Below are 27,392 nucleotides of genomic sequence, written 5' to 3'. Positions count from 1 at the left end.
CATAAAAAGAAAAGCTCAACTTGGCTTGACTAAGCTCGATCAGAACCAAGCTATGCTGAGTTAAGTTATTATTTTTTGTCATGGGAGAGATAATAGGATTTGAACTCAACTCGTTTATTAAATGATTTGAGCTTAATTGGAACTTAGCAACCGAGTTCGAGTCGTGCTGAAGTTCGCTGAACTCATTGAACATCGCTAATTAAAGGGTTATTCTTGACCAGCTTACTTTCTTTTGATATTTTTTTGTTTGCTAATAAAAGTTCAGTCACCATTCAGCAAAACTGGTTATATGTACATACCCGTGTACCCTGCAATGATCAAAATACCTCCATTAAAACCCAAAAAAAAAACTTTTAAAAAATAAAAAAGGATTGTGAGAAAAAAAGTCTAAAAAAATTCCAAAAAAACCCCACACCAGCTTTTGAAGGTCAGCACGCAACTCAGGAAACTTCGCTTTTACCTTTGTCCGCGTAAAATAAAGAGGAAAACTCGTTCTGCTTGGCGTGATGGTAAGAAAGCTACCGTTTGATCGACTCGGCTGAGGGAGAGAGTTCCGTGCAGTCGGGAAACTGCGGGAGCCCAAACCGTCATCGGGAGGGGCGGGATCATGGGCAATTCAGAGTCGTCCGACGCCGACTCGCATTTCATCTCCGCCTCCCGGTCGGAATCCCATCTCACTACTCCGGTTGACGCTCGTGTGCGCTGCTGCTCTTCTTCTTACTCCTTCTTGCTTTCAGGAGATTCACCAAGAAAGAGCTGGAGGATCTGCATGCGCTCTTCGTGTCCCTCGCTGCACAATCTCAAAGCAACGCCCAATACATCATCCCTTCGGTGTTCCAGGTTCTCTCTTTTTCTTTCTTTCTTTCTCTCTGTGTGAAGAGTTGCATTCTGAAATTTATGGTAATTTGACGTAGTTTTTTTTTTTTGCAAAAATAACTGTGCGGATATCATTTTTTTGATCGATTTGTTAACAATGTAGACATTGGAATTATATTTTTCACAAAAGCATGTTGCAAGCGTCTATTCGAATTCGAAATGGTTCATGACAGACGTGTTTACAGACACACACACACACACACTTTTCTTGAACCATTTCAAATTTGAATGTACGTTTGTTTATGGACTTCGGAACAGGGATTTGGTAGCTTTCAGATTTGTGTAAAGAACCAAGGGCTGGAATATAATTTCTGTCAGAATTATGATTCAGAAAGTTGTATCCATCAATTCAAACGTGCTGTCATTTGTTCGACGCTGATTCGCCAGTATTGGTTGTGCTTTTGTGATGAGGAACGGTTTTATTTATTTTAATGACGATATAAACTTCAATTTGTGACGTTCTTGATCAATCCAACAAAGACTTTGGTAAATTGGGTTTCGATTGTCTAATAGTAATGCAGTGCTTTTTTGCTGAGTGCTCAGGGCTTCGTTATATGGTATGCTGGGCACAACAGGCACCAGCCAACTCGCACATAATATTTTGACATCTAATAGGATACCAGTAAAGGTCTCCATGAGTGTTCTTGAGAAATGATTGTGCTTAAATGAAAGTGATAGCCTCAAGTTTGCGTAACAACTGAGGAAGTCTTGTTTTTTAACCTACCAAAAAAATGTCCTGGGTTTGCATACAATGAAAGATAAATTGGTGCATGAATAACTGTTTATTAATAATGGGGTTTTGCAGCAAATTTGACACGTAAAGCTAAAATGGTACCTTCTTTATAGAACATGATTTACAGGAAATGAGAACTTAGGGTTTTTCACCAAGCAGCGTAGGTACTGATTATTCTCTTTCAAAAGAAGGCATGGGCTATTCTGACGAGAAGTGCAAATGCAAGAAAAAAAAATACAAATTTAGGGCTTTGAATGAAGGTTTAGATGTGCAACAGGGATAGTTCTTTTGGCTGTACTGCAGAATCTGTTCTTTATACCCTTTTCTCTTTTTATTTTATCCATTAGGAACATTTTTTTGTACTAAGATATTGAAGGATTATGCTAGGCATTTTTTGGTATCCATGGGCCTCTTGGCGAGAGGATATTTGACTTGGTCACACAAGAAAGGAACGACCAGAAGCTTACATTTGAAGATCTTGTAATCGCTAAAGTGAGTTCTGAAATGCCCTTATGGTCAGCCTTATAATTTTTGCTCCTATTGTGTTGATGTATATATATCATGAAAGTTTTAGCTGCAATCGGTTTTCTCCTTGCTTCTTGTTGGAGCAGTTTGCTAAGGACAACCCAGTATCTCAAAGTAGGATTTGTCTTTCTCAAGTGGTGTAAGAAGATAACAACCAAAAGCTTTTCCCACTGTTTCCAGGATTTACTTTTATAGTTTTATTGTTTTCCATTGTTTCTGAAGTAAAACCTCTTTCTTTTTTATTTAACCTTTTGTTGTCTATATCACCAAGTGCTAAGTTCTATGCTGTTTCCCTAGCTGCAATTTCTGGCAATAGATTTGTTCAAATCATGACTAGTCAGCAGTTCCAGTAATTCTGTCATGTGAGACTTTTGGACTTGCCACTACAGGCATCGTATGAAAAAGGGACTCGGGATGAAATTGATAATTTCATATATCAAATTCTGGATATAAATGGAGATGGTCTTGTAAATAGGTATGCCCATAAAACATTCTTTTTTTTTGCACCAATTCTTGCTTCCCGGTTTGTTACATTTCAGATATATGCCCCATCTTGTGTTTCTCATACTGTTTACATGCGGAAGGTACCTTGATTCTCATGTTATGCAGATAACCTCAAAAGCATTTAGAATATAATAGTGGCTGATGATGATCATGACATAGGATGAGGTGGTTAACTGTTAAGGGGCAGTCATAATCTTTCACTCAAGATGTCATTAGCAACTTAGTAGTAGAATAGTTGTGAAGGAGTTCAGTGGCACAGTCTTCTGATGCATCGTTGAATATTAGTGCTAAATTTTTTATTTATTTCTAGCAAAATCCATTTTGATTGACGTGGGAGACCATAAGTGCTGGAATTTGTGAAAGTGCCTCTATCCACCTGGCTAGAGGATTGGACTTGAGAACTTCAGGTTAGCTAGGTAGTCTTCTAGAACTTCCGACATTGTTTGTTCTGAAAGAAAAACAAACAACTTAACTTCCCTCACAATTTCTGTGGGAGTAGTGATGTGGTGTTTGCAAGGGAAAGTAGGTCACAAGGACTCTTCTAAACATTTTGGCAATAACGTTCCCCTAGAATCTATGCAGGGCAGTAAATGTCCTAAAAAAAGGAGACCCAGACTCCAGCATAAGAGTAGCTCAAAGAAAAAATCTTGAACCAGCAACAATGAGCTAACGAAGAGCTAAGCCAAAAAATGCTCTCACAAGAGGATAGAAAATTTATAAAGCTCATGCTCATGAAGCATAGATAGTGCACTGGAACTTGAGAAAAAGTATAAAGGGGAAAATATTTTGAAAAAAAGGTAAACAAAAAACTTGCCTCCAAGAGGGATATCCCTTTAAATAGAGGATGGGAAAGCACGAACTAGCCATTAGTCCCAATGACTTGCTGGGAGCTACCGACAAAATAAAAACAAAATGAAAAAATAAATAAATAATAATTGAACAATAAAAGGATGATATTTTATATATGTTGTATAGTATGTTATGCTTTTTGAGTACCCATTCTCAAATTAACAAGTTCATCCATAAGAAAGTTAAACATAGGAATTGAGAGGGACTTGGTGAAGGAACCTACAAACAAGAATTTGGAAGACTCAATTGGTAAGTAATTGGTGTTCTAGAAGTAGTTTGTGAATTAGTGGGACAACTATGTGTACAGCATATACCTCCTTATTATATATTCTGTATATAAACAGAAATATGCATTTATGTGCGGAAACATACAATACTGTGCAATCGGGCCGGGGCCGGGGCCGGGGCCGGGCCCGGCCGGCTGGGTCCAGTTACAATAAAAAAATATTTTTTAAATAATAAAATAATTTTTTTGAATATAAATTGTATTTTAAATAATAAAAATATATTATTAAATTAAAAATAATAAAAAATATATATATTTTTAAAATATTAACGGGTTGGGTTGGGTCCTGTCGGGCCGACCTGGGCCCCCACCGGCGGCCCGGCCCCGCGCCCACCTCTAGTGTGCATGCATGCATGCATACACAAAGAAATGCAGAACACCTCCAGTATATATATATATATATATATATATATATATATATATACACACACACACACACGTGCACAGAATATGCACATAAAGATATATATTATAAACACAAGGAGAGCTTTGCATTTTGGAGAAAGAGATAGTACCTCTTGTTAAGATTGTACGAATTGGATCGGGTCTGCCTAGACCCGATCCATCTTGCCCACACACCCAAACATAATGGGCGGTGGCGTACTTGTAAATACTTGTTGTTTTCTGTATTTACTTGTAACATAAATTAGGTTATATTAATGACAAGGGGGAAGGGCCACGGTTGCTGCCCTCTTTTATTTTTTTCTCTCTCTATTGCACGTGCAATCACCTCCTCCTCTTCTCCTCTTGCATCTGCAAAAGATTTCATCCAATGGTTTGGCGTTATATCTCAAAATCTTACATGGTATTAGAGCCAGGTTGTTGCCACTGAGATTGTCCGGTAAGGAGTTTCATTCACTGAGATTGTCCGGTAAGGAGTTTCATTCTCTACCCTAATTTCTATTTTCTACCCTAACCCTAAAATCTCTGCCCTAATTTCTGTTTTTTTGCCCTAAACCTAAAATCCTTGATCTCTGCCCTGATAGAAATCTAACACCAATATCTAAAACCAGAAAACAGCACTCACGCAGGAAGATAGAGAGAGAGAGAGAGAGAGAATGAAAACAAGAAGAAGTTGAGGAGAAGAAGCCGTGGCCAAAATGGTTGACACGGTCTCTATTTATAATCCCATTTCCAGAATTCTAAGAGTCTCCAATCGTAGAATCCTAGGAGATTTCACAAGCTACAAGGACATTAATTGCATCATAGAATCCTAGGAGACTTCACATGTTACAAGGATATTAACTACAACATAGAATCCTAGGAGACTCTTCACATGTTACAAGGACATTAAATATTTTAACACATTTTACAAGGATGTGGAATCCTAAGAGACTCCTCTTCAATATGCTGGTGAAGGATTTATAGTTTAACATGCCCTACCCTAAAATCTTTGCCCTAATTTTTGTTTTTCTGCCCTAACCCTAAAATCTTTTATCTCTGCCCTTGTTCTTGACGTCTGCCCTAATCTAAAATTCCCTGTTTTTCTGGTTGCTATCGTCTACCCTAGTACCTATCGTAAGCCTTCATCCGTATACGTTTAGCCTCAAAATCAACCATGGACCATCACAACCGCAATTCTTCCATATTGTCATCCAGTTTCCTCTCTCAACTCATCTCCCAAAAGCTGAATCACACGAACTATTTGACTTGGAAACATCAAATAATCCCTTTCATCAAGAGTCACCGTTTCTACGGGCATCTCAATGGCACCACACCTGCACCACCTGAATGGATCATGCGAGAGGTGAAGAATGCTGCAGGGAAAATTCAAGAAATCGTTGCTGAAATTAATCCTGAATATGAAACATGGATGACACATGATCAGTCCCTTGTAGCATATATCACCTCCACATTATCAGAAGAAGTGCTGGCGGGCGTTGATGATGATCTTTCAGCACTGGAGTTGTGGAATGTACTCGCTACCATGTATTCTCAAGTATCAGAAGCAAGATTTCTACAACTCAAGAGGCAATTTCAGGATATCAAGCGAGGAACACGTTCGGTTTTGGAATACATACATGAAATCAAAAATGTCAGTGACCAGCTTGCAATGATCGGGCACCCAGTCAGTGACAAGGACAAAGTACAACCGACTTTGAGTGGTTTGGGTTCAAATTTTGATGTTTTCTGCACTGCTTTAGAGGTATTACCTGTTCTTCCCTCTTTTGAAGACCTCAAAGCAAAATTGATTCAGCATGAAACAAGTCGTGTACAATGACAAGAATTATTTTCTTGTGGCAGTCACAATGTGTTAGTCACGGGGACCCATGCTTTGCAAGGAAGCCATCCTAGGGTTTGGAACTCACAGGCAGACATGGGGAGAGGTATTCTTCCAAGACCAAATACAAATGCTCAGACAAATGTACCAAGAAGAATACCTATTTGCTTTTATTGCAATAAGAGAGGTCATGTGAAGTCAAAATGTTGGCATAACCCTCAAAACAAGGGAAAACAAGTTAGGCGTGACAATGAGGCAACAGGGTCAACTGTATTGAACACGATTGCAGCATCAAACATTCCTATTGATGTGCAACAGATTTTAATGACAGCCTTGTCTAAAGTCAATCTTAAGCAAAATGAAGAAGGACAATGGTATGTGGATTTTGGTGCTGCAGTCCATGTGACCGGTGATGCAAGTAAGCTTTCTAGTGCTCTCCCTTATTTAGATAAAGGCTCAGTTGTCACATGAGATGGTTCCCATCACAAAATATCACATATTGGAAATGCACACATATCCATAGCTCATTCCTCCACACCTTTAAAGAATGTTCTTGTTGTTCCAAATGTCAAGAAAAAGATCATTTATGTGTCAAATCTTATTGATGATAGTCATTCCTCTGTTGAGTTTACTCCTTCTGTTTATGTCAAGGATGCTCGAACCAAGAAGACATTTGCTAAGGGTGTTCGCAAAGGAGACATGTATGTCATTGAAGAAGCTCCAAAGGTGTCCAAGTCTTGTGTTTCATATTCATCTTTTCCCAGTCATAATGAAGTCAATATAGCAGAGTATGATAAGCCATCCATTTGGCATGGTCGTTTAGCACATTGTAGTCGGTCTTTCATTCAAAGTCTTGTTGCAGACGGACTATTACAAAAGTCTAGTCTAAGTCCAGTAAATGAGTATAGCATGTGCTCAAGCTGTCATATTTGTAAGAGTCATGCTCTCCCTTTTCAGTCAATAAGCGAGCTTCAAAGTTATTTGATACCATATATTCTGATGTTTAGGGGCCTGCTCCTATTTCTTCTTCCGGGAGTAGATATTATGTTGTTTTTATTGATTCTTATTCTCGTTACACTTGGTTTCACTTCATGAAAAGAAAATCAAAGGTTTTCCGCTTGTTCACTCAATTCCATGCTTTGGTTCAAAACAAATACTCTAGTAATATCATGTATTTCCAATGTGATGGTGGTAATGAATTCATTTCAAATGATTTTACTGAGTATTTATTAAATCATGGGATCACTAAACAGATTTCCTGTCCACACACACGACAACAGAATGACATTGCTGAAAAAAAGCATAGACACATAGTTGAACGTGCACTAAGTATGATGCATGACACAGATCTGCCCATGAATTTGTGGACTGAAGCTTTTCATACTGTTGTTCATGTCATTTTTCGACTGCCATTGTCTCTACTTGAAGGAAAATCCCCTTTCTTTATTTTACACCAAGAACAACCGAATTATAATGAACGACGTGTTTTTGGGTGTGTCTGTTATGTACATGTTGATGTTTCCTTGAGAAATAAGTTTTAAGATCGAGCTGTTATGTGCAGATTTGTGGGTTATGCAAAAAATTATAAGGGCTATAGATGTTACAATCCAAAGACTGGGCGTGTGTATATTTCACGACATGTTTTTGATGAGCTTAGGTTAAAGGATTTAAAGGAGCCACAGGCAACATTTAATGTAATAGATGATGTATATGGTTCATGGCTGAATGCTGAAATATTAGGCTAATGGGCTGATACATTCCATGCACAAAGTGACAGAATTATTGATGAGTTTGAGACACCCACAGATACTCAGTTGGACACCACACCTTCATCTACTCAGACCAACAACATGTCTTCACTTACTCGGTTTTCAGGAGTAGTGTATACTCGACGATCAATTCCAGCAACTGCTCTAGAAAATGTCACTACTTGTCCACGTAGATCAGAACGTGTGCGGCACCCTATTGATAGATGGATAAGTTATGATAATTTCTCTTTGGATTTTTAGCTTTTTATGAGAGAATTGAGCAAAAAGGTGGAGCCAAAATGCTATGAGCATGCATGCAGAAGCAAATATTGGGTCGAGGCCATGAACGAAGAAATGACTGCCTTAAATGAATGTCAAACTTGGGAGATTGTTCCTCGTCCAGATGATAAGAATGTAGTGGGCTCAAAATGGGTTTACAAACTCAAGTACAAACCCGATGGCAGCGTTGATAGATATAAGGCTCGTCTTGTGGCTAGAGGCTTCACTCAGCAGTATGGGGAAGAATACGATGAGACTTTCAGTCCAATCATCAAGATGGGAACGATCTGTGTTATCATCTCTCTTGCAGTCTCACATGGATGGACTTTATATCAGTTGGATGTTAAAAATGTTTTCTTTCATAGTTTTCTAAAGGAAGAGGTATACATGGAAGTTGGAACAACCCCCATGTTATGCTACCAATGATCCAACTCAGTGGGTGTGCAAATTACAAAAATCGTTGTATGGTCTTAAGCAAGCATCTCACTCATAGTTCGATAGATTTTCTCTCCATATACAGCAGGCTGGTTTTCTCCGAAGTTCACTTGATCATTCCTTATTCATATATCGTGTGGGTGAAGTTACCACTTGGCTACTCATATATGTAGATGACATAGTTCTTATTGGAAATTCTTCATGTCATATATCTCATGTTAAGGAGGTATTGAAACAAGAATTCAAGATGAAGGATCTTGGTGAACTACTATATTTTTTGGGTGTTGAGCTTGACAGAAAAGGTGACACATTAACTCTTACACAATATAAATATACTCTTGATATTCTAGATAGAGCAGGTATGACAAATTGCAAGCCCATAAATACTCCTAGTGTTCTCAACACAAAACTGAATGCATCTAATGGGAGTGATGCATACTCAAATCCTAGTTTCTATCATAGTATAGTTGGCATGCTGCAATATTTTACCTTTACACGTCCAGTGTATGCAGTGAATCAAGTATCTCAGTTTATGCATGACCCCACAAAAGGGCATATGGATGCTACCAAACGCATTTTGCGTTACCTTAAGGCTACTATTGGGGATGGACTCGTTTACACAAGACAGACAACTATTTTGAATGGACATAACATTTCCACCTACACTGATATAGATTGAGCAGGTGATCCAGACGATAGACGATCAGTTTCAGGTTATTGTCTCTTCCTTGATTCCAATCTTATTTGTTGGAGTAGCAGGAAACAGCGTGCAGTTGCCAGATCTAACACTGAGGCAGAATATAGGGCAATGGCTGCAGGCACAGCTGAAATCTCATGGTTACGTCATCTGCTTGGGGAACTCTCCCTTCCCATTGCTCAGTCATCTTTATTTTGTGACAACCAAAGTGCGATCAAGATTGCTTTCAATCCTGTTCTACATAATCGCACTAAGCATATAAAGATTGATCAACATTTCATTCATCAAAAGGTCAAGGAAGCCGAGATTGTTCCTACTTATATAGCCACGTCTCAACAAGTAGCTGATCTTTTTACCAAGGGGCTCACAGGGCACCATTTCTGGGAATTGAAGAACAAGTTGTGCATGATCAAACTTCATGCACAACTTGAGGGGGGCTGTTAAGATTGTAGGAATTGGATCAGGTCTGCCTAGACCCGATCCATCTTGCCCACACGCCCAAACATAATGGGCGGTGGCATACTTGTAAATACTTGTTGTTTTCTGTATTTACTTGTAACATAAATTAAGTTATATTAATGACAAGGAGGAAGGGCCATGGTTGCTGCCCTCTTTTCTTTTTTTTCTCTCTCTATTGCACGTGTAGTCACCTCCTCCTCTTCTCCTCTTGCATCTTCAAAAGATTCCATCCAATGGTTTGGCGTTATATCTCAAAATCTGACACCTGTAAGGCTGCAACTTCAACTGCAAATGAGACAGAGAAAAGAGAGAGAGAGAGAGAGAGGCTGGATGCAAATTTGAAGGAAAGCTGATTAAAAAGCAAATGTGAAAGTTGGAGGATGGGTGTAGGTTTGAAGGAAATCTAATTAAAATAGGCTAAAGGAAAGCTATTAAATGGAAAGGAAGCATAGTAAAATTGTACATCTGAGGCTGGAAGTAGGTTAAAGCAAACCTGTGCTACATTTGGTGGTTCGTAGCACAGGTTTTTCTTTTTTTTGAAAGGCCCTTGTTGGGACAAGTCAATGCATGACTAATAATCAACTAGTCACCAAGTTGATCGACGAGTTTCCATCTTGGGCCCAACCAACTAATACCTAGGGACTAGTCGGTTGGCTAAGCGACTAGTCCCTGGGTTGACAACTAACCCTGGGTTGGCAACTAACCCTTGTAGTACTAACCATGATAAAACTAAAAGAACAATGACACTCCAAAAAGGTGTTGTCTCATATGGCTATTTTCTCTTAGATATAGAGTATATATTAGTGCTATTCATTCAGATACTGAACTTAGAAATTGTGAAGGAATAATAAAATAGAGAGAAACTATTAGCAATGAACTTAAGGCTTTCACTAGAGCTGAAACTTGGAAATCTTAGAATTACTAAATGAAAATAAGGCAATAGAATAATGATGAGTTCAAAATTAAAACCAAAAGCAATGAGTCTATTGAAAGATGCAAAGCCTGGTTAGTTGCGAAAAGGTACTTCCAAGAATATTCCATTGATTATAGTGAGACTTCTAAACCAGTTACTAGGATGACAATGGCTAGATATTTACCTTAGCATCTTCAAAAAATGGAATATTTTTCAAATGAATTTCAAGAGTGGTTTTGTAAATAAAGTTCCAAATGAAGAAGTTTATATTGGATCCTGTCCTAGGTATGGATGTTTTAAAGGAAAATTCTTTTGTCTTCATAAGCGCTTTGTGGTTTGAATCAAACTTCCAAAAGTTGGTATGATAAATTTAATGATTTCATGTTGTAAAGTGGTTTTACGTTTTGCTTTACTGAAATTACGTTGTTTGTAAGAAATAATAATAATAAATAAATAAATAAATGCAAGAATGGTTGTCTTATTACTCTGGTGACAATATGCTAATCACAAGAGATAATGCTGAGGAGATGAAAAACACTAATTCCATTACAAATGGCAAATTTGAAATGTTTTTGTGTCCAAAAGCAATAGTTCCTAGGAAGGTCTTCCTAGTTAACCAAATGAATACGATGCTTTAGCATCAGATGCCCTCTAAGTTCAAGGATCTTGAGGCTCCCATTATCTTCTGTGTAAAGGGGAACATCACTATATAGTATAGTCTATAGCTCGATTTAGGAGCAAGAATAATGGTTCCTAAAAAGGTCTTCCTGATTAAGTAGATGAAATGATGCTTTAGCACTAGATGCCATATTAGCACAAGGATCCTGATGTTTTTCTCGGGTTAAGCTCCCATTTAGGGCTGGCTCAATGCACAACCCTAGTCAAGAGCAAGAATAATGGTTCCTAAAAAGATCCTCCTGATTAAGTAGATGAAAATGGTGCTTTAGTACTGGATCCCATATTAGTACAAGCATCTTGAGGTTTTTCTTGGGTTAAGCTCCCATTTAGGGCTGGCCCAATGCACAACCCTAGTCAAGCGCAATAGTTGCTAGGAAAAATCTCGGGAAAATTGCAGCAAACTTTAGAAAATGAAAAAAATTCTAAACATTAGATAAAAATAAGATAAAGAAAAACTGATAAGGATACATAAATAAAACTAGATGAAAGTGATAAAAAGAGTCTTTTAATGATGATAAAAATAATAAAAAAATTAGTTTAACTGTTTAAGTTTAAAATTGAGTCCATGATAATATTAATGTTTCATGGAAAAATGTGAAAGAAACGTTCAATAAATTTATTTTCACATTTTTTTCAAAATGTCGCTATTTTTAGCCTTTTTTTGTTTTTCTGAATTTTTCAGTTAATATCATTATATTTTTATACTGTGGTATTTTCAAAAATATCGAAATATCTATGATGCAGGTATAATTTATACTCTTGATCTCTCCCACAAAAGTACACATGGTACAACTTATACAAAAAGGGCATACAAACTACAAAGAACAGCTTATACAAATCTACATAAAAATATATAGTTCACACAAAAAGGGATCTCTAACTAGAAGGAACAATGCACTGAGCACTCAACCAAAATCTCTTATCAATCAAAGCAATGAGCTTAAGAAGCATAATTACAAAAAAAGAAAAAGGCCCATAAACATAAAAGAAGTAACTAGCTGTTGGAGTCCCAATGGCTAGAAAACTGAACAGCTTCTAAAATGAGTATCAGCTGAGCTCACAACTGAGGAAAACAAAAGAAAAATAAAGGACAGTGAAAATTACAAAAATAAAGAAGACAAGTAAAACCTAACCAAATACATCTTCTTGAAAAGTAAAACCTTTAGTTAACATATCTGCTAACTGAAACTCAGATGAAACCAATGGAAGCTTAATCATCTTCTTGAAAAGTTCTCCTCTTACGAAATGGCAGTCCATTTGAATGTACTTGTCCTTTCATGAAAGATGTGATTGCTTACAATACGTATGGCACTCTTATTATCATAATTACAAAAAGGGCAAAAAGCCCATATATATACAAGAAGTAACTAGCTGTTGGAGTCCAAAGGCTAGAAAACAAGTCGTTGGGTGTCTGAACAGCTTCTAAAATGAACTCATCTGAGCTCACAACTGAGGAAAAATAAACAGAAAATGAAGGAAAATAAACAGAAACATAAAGGACAATAAAAATACAAAAATAAACAAGTAAAATACAAGTAAAGCCTAACCAAATACTATTTCAAATCCTAAAAATCCGGGCCTTTGTCAGGCCCTCCGGACTCGGGCCAACCTGGCCCAATTGCTTATCAGGCAGGGCCAGGCCCGGGTTAATTGGGGCCTGTCAGTCATCTTCCTAACTGAAGTATTGTCCATTATGAGGCAGGTCATCGACACCCATCAGGGCCCGGCTTGATGCCCACCCTTACTCTTGACTTTCTCTTTTTTCTGCATAGCTCTTTCAAAGCTTGTCATAGGTGAGCACTTGTATCAATCAAGCAATGGCATGTTGATACACACTTGCTTGATTATTTCAATGATCTGCATAATTTGTCATATGTTATAAAATTCAATATCGATGGTAAATGTGTGAAGCAGAAACCTACCACTTTATGGGAGCAATACATCACTAAAGTTAGGGCATCATTTTCAATTTTATTGCATTTTGAATTTAAAGCACTTTTCTTATTCAGTCACTTGGCGTTATATGTTTTTCAATGTTTTTTATTTTTATTTTTTAGCTTTTGTGGTTTGGTTCATCTTTAAATCATTTCTTTTTCAAAAAATGTGATAACTTATTTTTTTGTAGGATTGGCATGGTTAATGATGCTCTGTTGGTTTTTCCTTTTGTAGATTACTTATCTTAAGTTACTTTTAAATTTTAACATCTATCTAGTATCTACACATACCCATGTTTTTGTGTACGTGTACATGTGTGAAAATGTGATAGGAAGGTGGGAGAATGGAGGCATATCTGTATAATTATCTATATGTTGACCTTTTTGCTGTATTTTTATATTTTCCTATTTATGTTTAAAAAATTTGAGGGTTCCTTTCTTTTCTTGATTTGTAATTCTTTCCAGAACCTGATCTGAGATGGGCATGTTTTACTGGCTTATGCTTATGATGCATGACCTTTACAGTATCCCATGCAACTTGAATTGAGTGGGTTGTTCTGGTAGATAAGCGAAGTGGGTTTGTGTAGTGATCTAGATGTTTAAGATGTTTGAACTTTGAAGGCTAACAATTGGTCTTTATGAAACACTATGATACTTGGTCATTATGAAATATTGTGATCCTTCACTTGTTTGATACATCATGATATTTGATAATTTTAAACATGGAAAAAGTGAAATCAGGAAAATAAACAATGAAAAAGTAGAAAGTTGTTTTTACCCCTATACTTTTGTATTTCAGGTCCGATTTGGAAGCTGCCCTACTTTCAATGCATGGGACAATTTTTTCTTCAAAATGCCTAAAAGATGGGTGCAATTCGTACCTGAATATTGTGGAAGTTTTACTGAATGCTGCTACATTTTCAGTGGAAGTTAGGGGCAGCGAACATACCATGTCATTCAATGAATTCAGGAATTGGTGCAACCTGCTTCCATCAGTGAGAAAGTTTCTTGGTGGCTTGCTAACTGGAAACTCAGGTGCCTGATTTTAATTATTAGTTTCTTTCTATGTGGAACTTTTTATGCGTACTAGTTTGGTTGTCGAAGCACTACATTTCATGATTGTTCTTACATACTGTTTGAAAATAAATTTTAATTATTTGACATATATAGTTTCACAATGTCTAGTCAGCTAAAACAAGATTTGGTTGGTAACTTTATTTACTATCTGAATATTTTTACTGCTCTTTGGTTTCATTTTTTAGTATTTAGGCTGTTTAGTTGCATAGGAGCATGTGTCTCTGTCATTTTCTGAAGGTGTATTTGTGTATGGGAGGAAGAAATAACATAACTGGAGGAACCAGGCTTCATGGCTTTGCTGTGCAGGTTGGTTTCACTGCAAGATTGACATGTTCTTGTTAGTTACCTTCCCATGAAGAAGGACGTTATGAGAGTTGGGCCTTCTTTCAAAGCATGCTTGGATAAACTTAATGAAAAATAACTGGAAGCTTACATAAGGTTTCCCCATGTGAATAAGGGCATGAACCACCTAATTGTAATAAATACCTTTCTAAAGAAGAGAAGTACGCTTAGGAGACACCAACTGATTGGTCTCATAGAGAAATAGAGGTTTTCTGCCTTTATGGGAATCCCCAGTTCCATAGCATGTTTACATTCTTATTTTTTTGCTCCATATCCAGATTTGAACTTTCAATTTAACAGAGATATTCCAAGTGACAACATCGCTTGTACTGCACCATCATTTGAGCCCAAGTACCTCTGTATTTTGCATAACTTGCTGGCTCACCAAGACCCCTCACGTATTGGCTGAGCAGGCATACTACAATTGTGCTTCTGCCAACTTTTTTTTGCTCATTGCTGGCTATTTTCCCGTGACTTCTCACCCATTATCACCTCGCATTTTTCTGGAAAATTGGTCTTGAGCAATTCTTCACATGTGTTGTACACTGCAGGGAGATAGGAGAACCAGGTAACCAGTAATCGTCATGTTTCCTCTTCTTAAAAGCATGTTTTTGACTAAAAAAAACCTGAGTGTTCACTTTTCTATAGAATTGCCACCTGATGAACCACCTGGTTCTCTACTGATCTCCGACAGGTTATTCATCATGTGAGCTACTCTACAAGTACACCTGAGTTCTGCAGGAGAAAAAAAGCAAGAGAGAAAAAACCAGCAAAACTTGTAATCATGACTCAGCCGAGCTGAATCGGTTTTACAGTAGTTTGTCTGAATTTTTGATCATTTTGAGTTCACTTGTTGCATTGGCCAGGTGGAGGGTTGATCCAGTCTGAGTCACCTGAGTAACTGAGTCAATTACAACTAGGCAAATTGTAATTTTTGTTATGTCTATTATTTTGTTTATTTGATTTTGTTTTCTTGTATTTTTCATTATTTGTGTCTTTTATTTTTGTGCTCCGTTTCGTTCCAGGACATGCTTTGACCAAGACTGAGGTGGCCATTGGCTTAGCCCAAACAGCTAGCTCAGCCTTCTCTTGCTCCCTCTTATATATATTGAGGAGATTATTCCCCTTGTATTCTTAAGTTTTTTATTAAGCCTTATAAGTAAATTGTGACCATGGTTTAAATTGCAGCTTATTCATTTTCCTTTTGAGTAGATTTTTTACATGGTCGCAGAGTGAAGTTATCCATCGACTGTGTTGGGTTCATTTGAAGATTGTCGTGCTACCTCCTCAAGCGTGCCAATGAAGTTTTGTGAAACTTCTTTGGTGGTTAACTAACTATCATCTGCCATATGTGAAGATTTATGGTGGCAAAAGATGTAAGACCTGTTGGACATGGATCCAGATTCATACTGTAATATGGGTATGATTGTAACACTTTTCTGTGACAAGGGTGTTATTGACCCATGTAATGTCATGTAACCACCCCTGCCCATAAAAGGATGTAATACAGGTCCATAGTCCTAAAGATCATTCTTGGGATTTTAACAGCAAGGTTTTTCTCAGGTTTTCTTGGGAAAGTTTCAGCAAATTTTTGAATGAAAAAAACCCTAAAAAATAGGTAAAAATAAAACAAATGAGAAAGTAATAAGAAGACATTAACAAAATAGAAAAAAAATTATAAAAGTAATGGCTTAATGGTGGTAAGAATGATAATAAATAATTTAGTTTAAGTTTAAAGGTGAATCCCTGATATCACTAACTTTAAAACGGAGAAAAAGCGAAAAAAAGGGGAAATAAAAAAAAATGATAAATCTCTTTTTCACGTTTTTTTCAAAAAAGACAACTTTATTTTTCGATTTTCTTATTAATATCATGATATTTTCAAATGGCTATGATCAAGTCTCATCCCCTTGGAATTGTGACTCTCAAGTATCTCTTTGCCTTCTTTCTCCATTATCATCTAGCAAGTGTGGACTATGGGGAGCTTCTCCAAATTTAACATGGTATCAAAGCAAGATATCTGAATCAACGTTGTGACTTCTTCCATAAGTTACGTCAGAAAATTCTATTATTATCTCAAGTTTAGATAATTTCTTACAAAGTTCTCCTCCTCTTCCCCTTTTCCTCTCTAAGCAGCCTCTTCTGTTCCTTACTTCATGTCTAGGTTTCCCATAGCAAGTACATGCCTTTGCTGTTTCTGTCCTCCAAATATCATCTTTTGATATTGTCTCCATTGTCAATAGATTTTGTTTTTCAAAAACCCTGAACTTCTTGTTGATTGTCTCTAAATCCAATCTCATTTTTGTGAACTCTAAATTGTTTCTCTTCTCTTACTCAAGCTTGAAACCTGTAAAATCTCAATCTTCATTTATTCTTTGAGTTGCAAAACCCTGGGGCATTCAATTCAAAAGCCTGTCTATTCTTCTTTGTGAATATCTTTGTGATTACTTTTCTTCTTTTAAGTATCAAAAGCCTGAATGAAATATCTTTAAGAACAATACATGCTTCATTAGCATGCTTGAGCCTGGAAAGTCATGGCAACTTTGTGGCTAACCTTCCACTTCTTTTCATAATCCATAACAGCCATATTGTTCTGATCTTCCTTCAATTATTTTGGCTTTCTTGTCAGCAAGTTTTTAAGGATTACATAGAGACCTTTACCTCATGTGTGATGCTTCATAGTGGAAGCCCATGTTACATAATTGGTGGATGTAAGATTGAAAATTAGAAGAGAAAGATGATTCTTTTCCTTTATTGGGAGAACAACATCATCAAGAATGGAGAGCTTCAACACTCAAACTCCAAAGAACCATCTTCAGTAGAGCTTGAATACTCAGCCTCCAAAAGCAGCATGAAATGTCAACAACACCAGAAAATTGAATCTTGGTCCCAATACATGTCCAGCTCCTCACAGTCCTTATTAGCTTCAAATTGGCTAGAAAAAGGAAAACTTTTGCTGCTCCTGTACCATGTAAAAATAATAAAATATAGACATAAATCTATATTTCACAAACCCAAAAACTCACGAGAGCTCATACAATTCAATGTGCACTAAGGCACAAAAGAAATGTTAATATTGCACAGAAATAGCTTCAACTTACAAGAAGAGGCAATTGTCCCCTACATATAGAGGCCATTCTAGCTGTTGGAGGCTTTCCAATAGCTGGGAATCCACCCGTTGGAGCCTCCAGCAGCTCGCTCGCTCTCTCTCTCTCTATATATATATATATGTGTGTGTGTGTGTGTGTGTGTGTGAGAGAGATAGAGAGAGAGAGAGAGAGAGAGAGAGAAAGAGAGAGAAGAACATAAAGTGTATATGAAGTATACATATATAAACGATACATGTGTACTCAAACATATATTTTTAACACTCCATAAGCGTGCATGTGTATGCTCCATTTGATTTGTCATATGGTAATTCTACTTACAAGCTGCTTGAATTGTACACTGTCAATTTTTGTATAGTTGATTATTTGGACCATTTTTTGCTTCTCAGTTTCTTTGTTTTCTCTGTTGACAAGATTTTATGGACCCATCTGAAACCATTTCTTTGGCATGGAAATGCTTACTGTTCCAGGAAGATTAGGCTCCCCTGTACCTCGGCAGTTGTATCCTGAAGATTTATCTTCAGTACTTATTATGAAAGAACAATATGCATGGGTTATTGGCGGGGCACTCACTCAGCAAGAATTGGAGGAATGGAAGCTTTTATACCATAGTTCAGTTGATGGTCTGAGTTTCAATACTTTCCTGGGCAATATAATGTAATCTCCTTTCTAACCTCAGGCTTCTGTATACGTTCAGCATTGTCCTACATGCTTTGAAATTAAAACATGCTTTGACATTTGAAGATATAATGGACAAAGTACTTCTAAGAAAATAACCATGTTGAACACATCTAGTAGGTCAGATTTATGTGCTGACCTTAAATGAGAGGTCCAAAACTTTCTTCGTCAGTAAGTGCATGTGCATCCATGAGCATGAATTACCCAATTTTGCCAAACTGGATGAGTTTAGCAGATATCCAATAGGAAAAATTTGCTCAAGTTTGCTGAAAAGTATTATCTGCTCTATTTTTTTTTTTTGGGGGGGGTGAGGAGGGGGGGGGGGTTCTTTGAACCTGTCCTTGGTTGTGCCTTGGTGCTCTAACAAAGTATTCAAGAATTTAAGTATATATATGATTGTATTATGTATGGCTGTATGAGTATATGTATTGAATACATGAAAATTTATATGTTGAATATATCAAATCGTATTATAGCATAAGGAATTAAAATCAGCCGGCTACCTCTATAACCGGATGATCCAAAAAATCTGTAAACTGAATGTCCTGACTTGAAGAATACTCTTCCCTTGACATCTCCCCCTAAAGAGGATTCTCACCAAAATAGGAGACATGTTCCAAGAATGTGACATCCTTGGTAACGTGAACACGACCAGTGGTGGGATCTAGACATTTATACCCCTTTTGAGTAGGAGAATACCCAATAAATATTCCCTTAATTGACTTGTGATCAAGTTTTTTCACACTGGGGTTGTGATCATGAATGAAACAAACACATCCAAAGACACAAGGGGGAAGATGAAAGGGTTGACTACTCCTTGGAAGCATAGAGTGTGGTGACCGCCCATTTAATACTCGACTAGGCATGCGGTTAATCAAGTATGCACTAGTGACAACAGCATCTCCCCAATAACGTTTTGGAAGGTTCCTTTGAAACAATAGAGCTCTGGTGACATTAAGCATCTGACGATTTTTTCTCAACAACCCCATTTTGAGGAGGTGTATAGCTGCACGATGTCTCATGAATAATCCCCTTTTTTTGAAGGAAATCCTCAACGGTTTGACACATATACTCACGAGCATTATCAGACCGAAAAGTCTTGACCGAGCCACCATACTGGTTTTCCACTAGGAGGATAAAATTTCTATAACATGAGGCACTTCACTACAATCTTTCACAGGTAAACAAAGGTACTCCTTGAGTAATCATCTATGAAAGTTATAAATTACTGACACCACGAGAATGAATTCTCGAAGGCCCCCTACACATCAGAATGAATCAAGGAGAAAGCTTTATTAGCACGAATATTTGAAATGGGATACGAAGCCCTAACATGTTTAGCAAACTGACATACATCACAAGATAACATAGAAATGTTCAAACTAGAACATGAATCATGAAACAATTGTTTTAAAATCCCAAAAGGAAGATGACCAAGGCGTTCATGCCAATACAAAAAAAACTGATGACACTCTTCCCTCTTCTTCTCAGTCCTGCTAACTGTTGTCATAAGAGTTGTGGTCATGCGTATAGGGAGTCGATATAAGCCTTCAGACACCAAACCAATCCCAATCTTCTTTTCTGTCACTAAGTCTTGCAAAATACAATGATTTGCAGATAATATAAGTTCACAGTTCAGCTCCTTTGTAATCTTACTAACATATAAAAGATTCAAGGGAAGATGAGAAACATGTAAGGCTTCATGCACTAAAAACTTGTTTAACAAAGAAAGACTCATTTTTCCTGCAACAGAAGTAAAGGAACCATCGACAAGAGAGACACGTTCCTTCCCAAAAGATAGCTTATATTCATGAAAGAGCTTAGGATTGTCGGTCATGTGATGAGTGGCACCACTATCAACAATCCACTCTCCCATGCAAGAATTATCTTTCTCACCCGAAATAGCCAGTGCATGATTGACATTCACATAATCTGAAGCTTCGACCTGACCAGTATCAATCTGACTCAAATATGCTCGAAGCTCATGAATCTGTCCAGCAGAGATAGAAGTTTTGCCTTCACTAGAGTTCGTTGCATTAGAGACAGACTTCTTCCCATCATGAGACCTCCCCCTACTATTCTTCTTTTCAGGATGCAGGTCCCAACAAAACTCCATATGTGACCTAGTTTCTTGCAGTGTGTACATTTGTGAGGAGGACAGACAGTTCCCATAGGGGCACGGCTAACCAAGGCTGGCCGTTCATTATGTGACATGTGATCATCCTTTCTGCCACTTATGACTAGTCGCCTTTGCTCTTCAGCTTCAACACGGGAGTAGACATCTTCAATACTGAATGATTCTTCAGAATTAAGAATCTGACTTGTTATATTTTCGAATTCATCGTTTAGTCCAGCTAAGAATAGGAATATTCTATTCTCCCACTCTTTGGTCACATAATGCATCTGGTCTTGAGGACAGTTCCAAGTATCATTTGAATGGTAGTCAAGATCCTCCCATTTTGATTTTAGTGCGGCATAGAAATCTGCGACCGAGAGATCCCCTTGCCTTAGAGAATACACATCCTTCATCAGTTGATACACACAAACCTTCCTTTTTTTCTGGCCATACATTTGTTCCAAAATAATCCACATATCCCTCGCAGTCTTCTTACGAAGAATGAGAGATTGAATATCAGATGACACCGAATTGACAATCCAAGTTTTCACTTGGTTGTCCTCAAGAAACCAAGTATCCCAAGCCATACTATTTGCAGCAGGTTCAACCTTACTGCCATTCACATAGGCAATACGGCCTCGACCAGCTATACCTATAGTGATGGCGGCAGACCACTTAAGATAGTTTTCCTTGGTAAGGCGAATGGTAGTGACCTAAACCGGAACACTCTTAGTTCTATAAGCCCCGATTTCGGTCTGATCAGTGTTGACGGTCGAAGAGAAAGACGGTGCCATGATCACGAACCAGTCGGCAACAACAAAAAAGGCACTGACTTCAACAAAGGGCACCAGCGGCAGCAAGGAATACCAGCGGCAACACATGACACCGACGGCAGCAAGAAGCACCGACGATAGGCTGGACACCAGCGGCACCAGAGCAACAGCAGATGAGCGGCGGGAGCAGGACGACGATCAGCGGCAGGGAGCTACTGCGGGATGCTAGTGATGAAGGCAGTGGGCGATGAAGGCAGCGGGCGATGCTGGGCACGAACACACGACAACAAAACTAGGACCGAACCAGCTCGCTGGACGATGCAGGGGGTGACACCGGAACTTCATGGCGGCAGAAACACGGTGGCAGAAACAGGGCGACGTTGGGCTTGGGCGTTGATACTAGGTAGAGCGTCAGGTGCGTCGGGCGGTGAACAGAGTCGAGCAGTGAACAGTATCGGGCGATGAACAGTGTCAGGCACGAGTCCTCCAACACGAACAGAACAGAAGCAAAAAATGAACCAGTTACGCCAGAACTTCACAACTCTGATACCATGTTGAAACAATAGAGACACGAGAAATAAAGATCGAACACGGATGTAACATGGAAAACCCTCAACGAGAGGGAGAAAAAACCACAGGTGAGGAGGTCTGGTGCGCGCTAGCCGCCAGACACTCTCTCTCTTAAAACTTCATTAACACTTAAGATTAGGGTTTACAATGATATAAGTAGTCCCCAAACCAGAGCTCACTGGATCAAGTCCAAACCCAAACCCGAATACTGAAAACCTTCAACAGTCTCCATTGAGAAAAGCATTCTTAACGTCAAGTTGGTACATCTTCCACTCCTTTATCACTGCTAAAGAGATAATAACTCTAACAAACTTCATCTTTGCAACAAGAGCACAAGTCTCCAAGTAGTCAATTCCATATTTGTGAGTAAACCCCTTGGCAATAAGGCGAACTTTGTACCTATCAACACTCCTATCTGGTTTGTACTTAATGGTGTAAACCCACTTGGATCCAACCAGATGAGCCGCTTTAGGGATCTTTACCACCTTCCACGTCCTGTTTCTATTCAAAGCTTCCATCTCTTCTCACATTGCATGAGCCCACTTAGAATTACTCTGAGCCTCAGCGACAGTCCTGGGAATCACAGCCAAAGAGAGCAATGATATAAAACATTTATAGTCATTACTCAGTTTAGAATATGATATGAAGTTACCAATAGGGTGTTGAGTATATGACCTGACACCCTTTCTAAGGGCGATGGGCAGCTCTTCATTAGCAGCCTTTGTTTGAAACTCTCTTTCAACTGACTCCTCCCGAGCACGACTTGGGTCATCCAGGGAAGGTATAGCATTGGGATTGGGAGTAGAATTCTCTCCACCAGTCACCTCATCTGTACGTAATGTTCGCCTAGAGTAAACCTGCCCAAACAAGTGGTTTCGTTCCTTCTCAGTCCCAGTAGAACAACCTTCATCCTTGTCATGCTCAAGAACATCTATAACAGTCACTTGACTCTCTTCCCTTTTGTATTCCAAAAAGTCTGTGAATTGAATTTTTTGACCTAGAGAATACTCTTCCCTTGACATAGACTTCTCTTTTTGAAGAGAATTCTCACCAAAATAGGAGACATGTTCCAGGAAAGTGACATCATTGGTAACATAAACACGACTATTGGAAGGGTCAAGGCACTTATACCCCTTTTGTGTGGAAGAATAGCCAATAAATACACCCTTAATCGACCTTAAATCAAGTTTTTTATCATTAGGATTGTGATTATGAATAAAACAGACACATCCAAAGACACGAGGTGGAAGAGGAAAGGGTTGATGACTCCCTGGTAGCATAGAATGAGGGGTCCACCCATTTAACACATGACTAGGCATATGATTAATCAAGTATGCATTAGTGAGAACAGCATCACCCCAGTATTGCTTTGGAAAATTCATTTGAAACAAGAGGGCTCTGTAATTTCTTACGAATGTCACTTTAAGTAGAGATTAGGGTTAATGAATTTTAATATTCTGGTTCTCTTCCCATCTGTTTCAACATAGCCATTGGAGGCTCTAATGATTGGATTTCTAGCTGTTGGAAAACCTCCAACAGCTAGTTTCTTTCTCTATGGAAGGGATTGTTGTCCTTCTTGTGATTAAGCTTCTTTGAAGCTTTCTCTTGTTTAATCCATTATTCTTTGTTTTGACTATCTTTTGTGATGTTTTGGGTTTGAGAAATATAGATTTTTATCTATATTTTTACATAGAACTGCATAAATGTCTCATCTGGCTTACTGTCAATTTCATGTATGAACAATTGCATATTTGTTACTTGTTGCTTGCTGTTGTCTTGTGTCGGTTTCTGCATGTGACTATTGTTACCTTTTTTTCTGCTCGGATACAACTTGTACCCTTCGCTTTCTCAAAGTTCCTCTTATGCCTCTTCATCTGCATGGTCTGTTTCTACTTTGTATTGTAATATCACAAGATAGATGACCAAATGGTGATCATTCTGTTTGAAACATTTTTGCATTTACTTTACCAAATGTACGCTTTTGATGGCTGTCTATTTGCCCATTTTTCTTAAAGAATTCTTAATGACAATTTGCAATTTTTATTGCTGTTGTTTGAGGTGGTAGAGATCTCTGCACAAGATACATTTATGATCCCATATATTGATTTGTTCTTGAAAATCTATGACATTGTGGTTGAATTAAATTTTGATTGGACAAGCTTCTGTTATGATGATTAGCTGTGTAATTGGCAACTGCAAATCTCCTATATAATTTATCCATGGTCATATATATAGGCTTGGAAATGGACCCACTATCCTACTTGTCAAAGATAAGGCTGGCTACATTTATGGAGGCTATGCTTCTCAGCCTTGGGACAGGCATAGTGAGTTCTATGGTGATATGAAATCCTTTCTCTTCACATTGTATCCACGTCCTTCAATCTTCCGGCCTTCAGGACTAAACACCAACTTGCAATGGGTAATAAATTATAAACCTTTATATGTTGTTTGCCAGCTTCTGGAAAAAGGCAACTATATTTGTATTTTTTTACTGCATAACGAGTTGATGTCCTTGACTTGTTACTGTACTAGTGCTTTGCTCTTTATCTTAACATCTAAAACTACTGAATTCATTTTCTGGCAACTTTTTTCTGGTCTACTATATAACCTGGATGGGATTTATCCTTCACGCACAAGTACCATAATGTAGCCCCATTTATCAAACTCGAAAAAATTAACTGTTACCAGAATTTACTTGTATCCATTCATCTATTCATGTAGCATGTTTATCAATTATCTCTTTCTTAATAAATAGAGCCATCAACCATGCATTCATTGCTTCTCTCACTGTTCGTAGGAAGGAGGTATAAACTGAATAGACCTTTTGGTTTTTCAAGATTTAAGATTTGTAACCTATTCTTGTCCTTGCTGTGTGAGGTTTGAGAAAAAGGCTCATCAAACAGATACATATTGGCAAATCATAAGGTCAATGGTTTATTGCTGACCGCATAGTGTCATCACTAATGATATTGGCAGTTGAACACCTAGTTGTCTATGAGCAGTACTGCCTAGAAGGTCCTATTTGATAATGAGAAATAAATACGGAAATGAATAGCTCTGAGTGTCCATTCTCTGATCTCTGTCAGTACGTTTGTTGCTGGTATGGTGGTTAACATCAGATCATGGACACAGTTTAGGCTGTTTAGCCTGATTCAGGTATTGGGCGAGTTTACTAGCCCTCAAGTTGTGTTATTTCAGGCTATTATGGGCTTCTGCAACTCCAACTGCTACTACTTGTATTACCATTATGACATTCCATTATTGTTTCCTCGTTATTTACATCAGTAAAATAAGATGCAGACAAACAGAAATCATACACTCAGTGGATAAAACCACTGGCACAGGCTATCAGTTTTGGGTGAAGATAGAGCTGGACAGAATTATGCTAACACATATTATATACCATAAAATTGACTGGTAACAATGAAATAGTTGCATCCATTTGTCTTACTATTCATCTGTTTGCTGATTAATGGACCTAAAATCGAGCACAAGGCAATAATATTTATATGAGAAATGATTTTTAAATAAACCAAGCCAGGCATGTTAATGCTGCCAGTCATACAAGAACATGGATCTTGTGTCAAGCTGTGGATCAGAGTTTGGTCTTGCCATCAGTTGTGCATGGACAGATCGGCACAAAGAAGTTGATGACATTGGTTGATCAGGTTTGGCAGATTTATCAGGGAATATTTTTTCAAACTGTACAGCAGTTGTGGTTTTATTTTTCCCTCTGGCTTAATGTTGGTATTACATGTTTGGTTATCTTTACGCTAGCTGTTGGCAAGCCATATGGACACACTAGTTACGAGACATTCAAAAGCAATTGTTTCTCTCGTGTTTATATTATTCAGAAGCTAATAAAATTATAATTGTGTCATGTTAAATGCACAAGAAATTTATTGTTCATAGCTTTCAAAAACTGTGTAATGTTCTGAATCCATGCCATATCCATGTTCCTGTCTGCATCCATAGAAGAGAGCTTATTGTTGCACGGGCATGATCCTAGCATGTGACAGGTGCATGCATCATCAGATGTTGACAATGTGTCATGTACCTGCTTGATCCGTGGATTATTGTGGATCTCATGTAAAATTGTGAAATTTTTCACTCTTATATTGCCAGTGTGCTTGGAACTTTTCATCAGAGAATGTCCCAAATGGCATTGGTTTTGGTGGACGGGTGAATCACTTTGGACTTTTTCTATCAGCGAGCTTTGATTCAGGTCATTCATTTCAATGTAGCACTTTTAACAGCCCTTGCTTATCTTTGGAGACACAAATCGTTCCTGAAACGATAGAGTGCTGGGGTGTTATTGTGAAAGATATACAGCAGCTGGGAAAGCTTGAACCTGTTAAGGGGAATGTCTTGCAGAGGTTTAAAGAGGACCGACACATGCTGAATATGGTTGGACTTGCTAACTCTAGTGAATGAATCAGTACAAAGAAACTGCAAACATCGAGTCAAATGAGATTAATTGTGTTTCTAACATTATTAGCATTTAGATTTACATTGATTCCTTTTTATCGAGGAAGCCGCTCATGTAGCTCTCTCTCTCTCTCTCTCTCTCTCTCTCTCTCTGAGCTTGTATATTATGCTGTTGTGCTACTGCAACTTATGTGGTAATATCTTCATATAGTTAAAATATTTTCTTTGAAGGAAACGAGCTTCTGGGTTATGTTTAACGTAATTTTCTGGACATTTTAAACCGTTGGCATATTCACGAATTCTTAAGCATGATTGTTCACCGTGTATGTCAATATATTGACAAATCTGGGTATACGAAACCTGCTGTAATCAGGCTGCCGGGCCTTAGGTAGGGAAAATAGAATATCATGTACTATCGGATTAGGCCGTTCTACCCATATTATCCATCAAGTCGAGACTGAACATGAACGCGTACATTTCATTCGATCAATGTTGCATGAGACTGGGTAAGCTTATCTGTTTTTTTTTTTTTATTATTATTATTACGTCCTCAGTTTAATCTGGAGGGTGCTTTCCTGATGGTATTGAGGTTGATCTTAATATTAAGAGTGCCATTATGGAGGTCAAACTAACCGGTTTCTCTCTCTCTCTCTCTCTCTCTCTTTCTCTCCTCCCCCCCCCCCCCCCCCTCCTCTCTCTCTAATTGATTTTATAGTATAGATTTTTTTTTTTTTCTATTTTACATATTTCCCTTTCTTCTCAAGCCCAAGAACAAATTAATCAAAAGCAACATGTAACTGGCCCGTAGTCGTCGCTTCGGAATAATGGCTGGTGCAATAACTTCAGCAGTCACATGGATGTGATCGCTTGGGTTCGAAACTCAAAAAGCCAATTCAAGCTATTGAGATGAGTTGATATAATTATGCACTCTCGGAAACTTAAGATCTTATCAGATTTTGTATTGATGCATTCAAGTTAGCTGTAAATGGATCACTTAGACAATATTCGGGTGACCAGAAGGAATATTTCATTTTTCCACTCAGCTGAAACAGGAAGCCATCCCCTCAACCAATTAGAGAACATATTGATAGCTTTTAAACAACGTCAACAAATTCTACAAGGTTAACGGAAAAGCCAACTCCAAAATTTAGTTTTTAAGGTGTA

General features: G+C 37.9%; 1 protein-coding gene across 1 annotated transcript; it reads left to right on the top strand.

Annotated features, from left to right (window-relative positions):
* The first annotated feature begins 468 nt into the window (after positions 1-468).
* On the top strand, positions 469-26,478 carry LOC116266908 (uncharacterized). The gene is made up of 8 exons (XM_031648384.2): positions 469-660; positions 738-840; positions 1,997-2,101; positions 2,524-2,609; positions 13,937-14,172; positions 18,134-18,320; positions 24,036-24,219; positions 25,926-26,478. The coding sequence occupies exons 1-8, from the start codon at positions 608-610 to the stop codon at positions 26,232-26,234; spliced, it is 1,263 nt and encodes a 420-aa protein (XP_031504244.1). The 5' UTR covers positions 469-607; the 3' UTR covers positions 26,235-26,478.
* Positions 26,479-27,392: the final 914 nt, after the last annotated feature.

The sequence above is a fragment of the Nymphaea colorata genome, chromosome 13 (assembly GCF_008831285.2).
Source record: "Nymphaea colorata isolate Beijing-Zhang1983 chromosome 13, ASM883128v2, whole genome shotgun sequence".
NCBI lineage: Eukaryota > Viridiplantae > Streptophyta > Magnoliopsida > Nymphaeales > Nymphaeaceae > Nymphaea > Nymphaea colorata.
Note: the sequence above shows the minus strand (reverse complement) of the source record. Positions and strands in the feature narration are given on the sequence as shown.

Excerpts from the sequence above, each read along its gene's own strand:
- LOC116266908 (XM_031648384.2), top strand. The coding sequence starts at position 608 with ATGGGCAATTCAGAGTCGTCCGACGCCGACTCGCATTTCATCTCCGCC. Across the intron at positions 2,610-13,936 it reads GGAGATGGTCTTGTAAATAG|GTCCGATTTGGAAGCTGCCC; the intron begins GTATGCCCATAA and ends TTTGTATTTCAG. Across the intron at positions 18,321-24,035 it reads ACTTTCCTGGGCAATATAAT|GCTTGGAAATGGACCCACTA; the intron begins GTAATCTCCTTT and ends TCATATATATAG.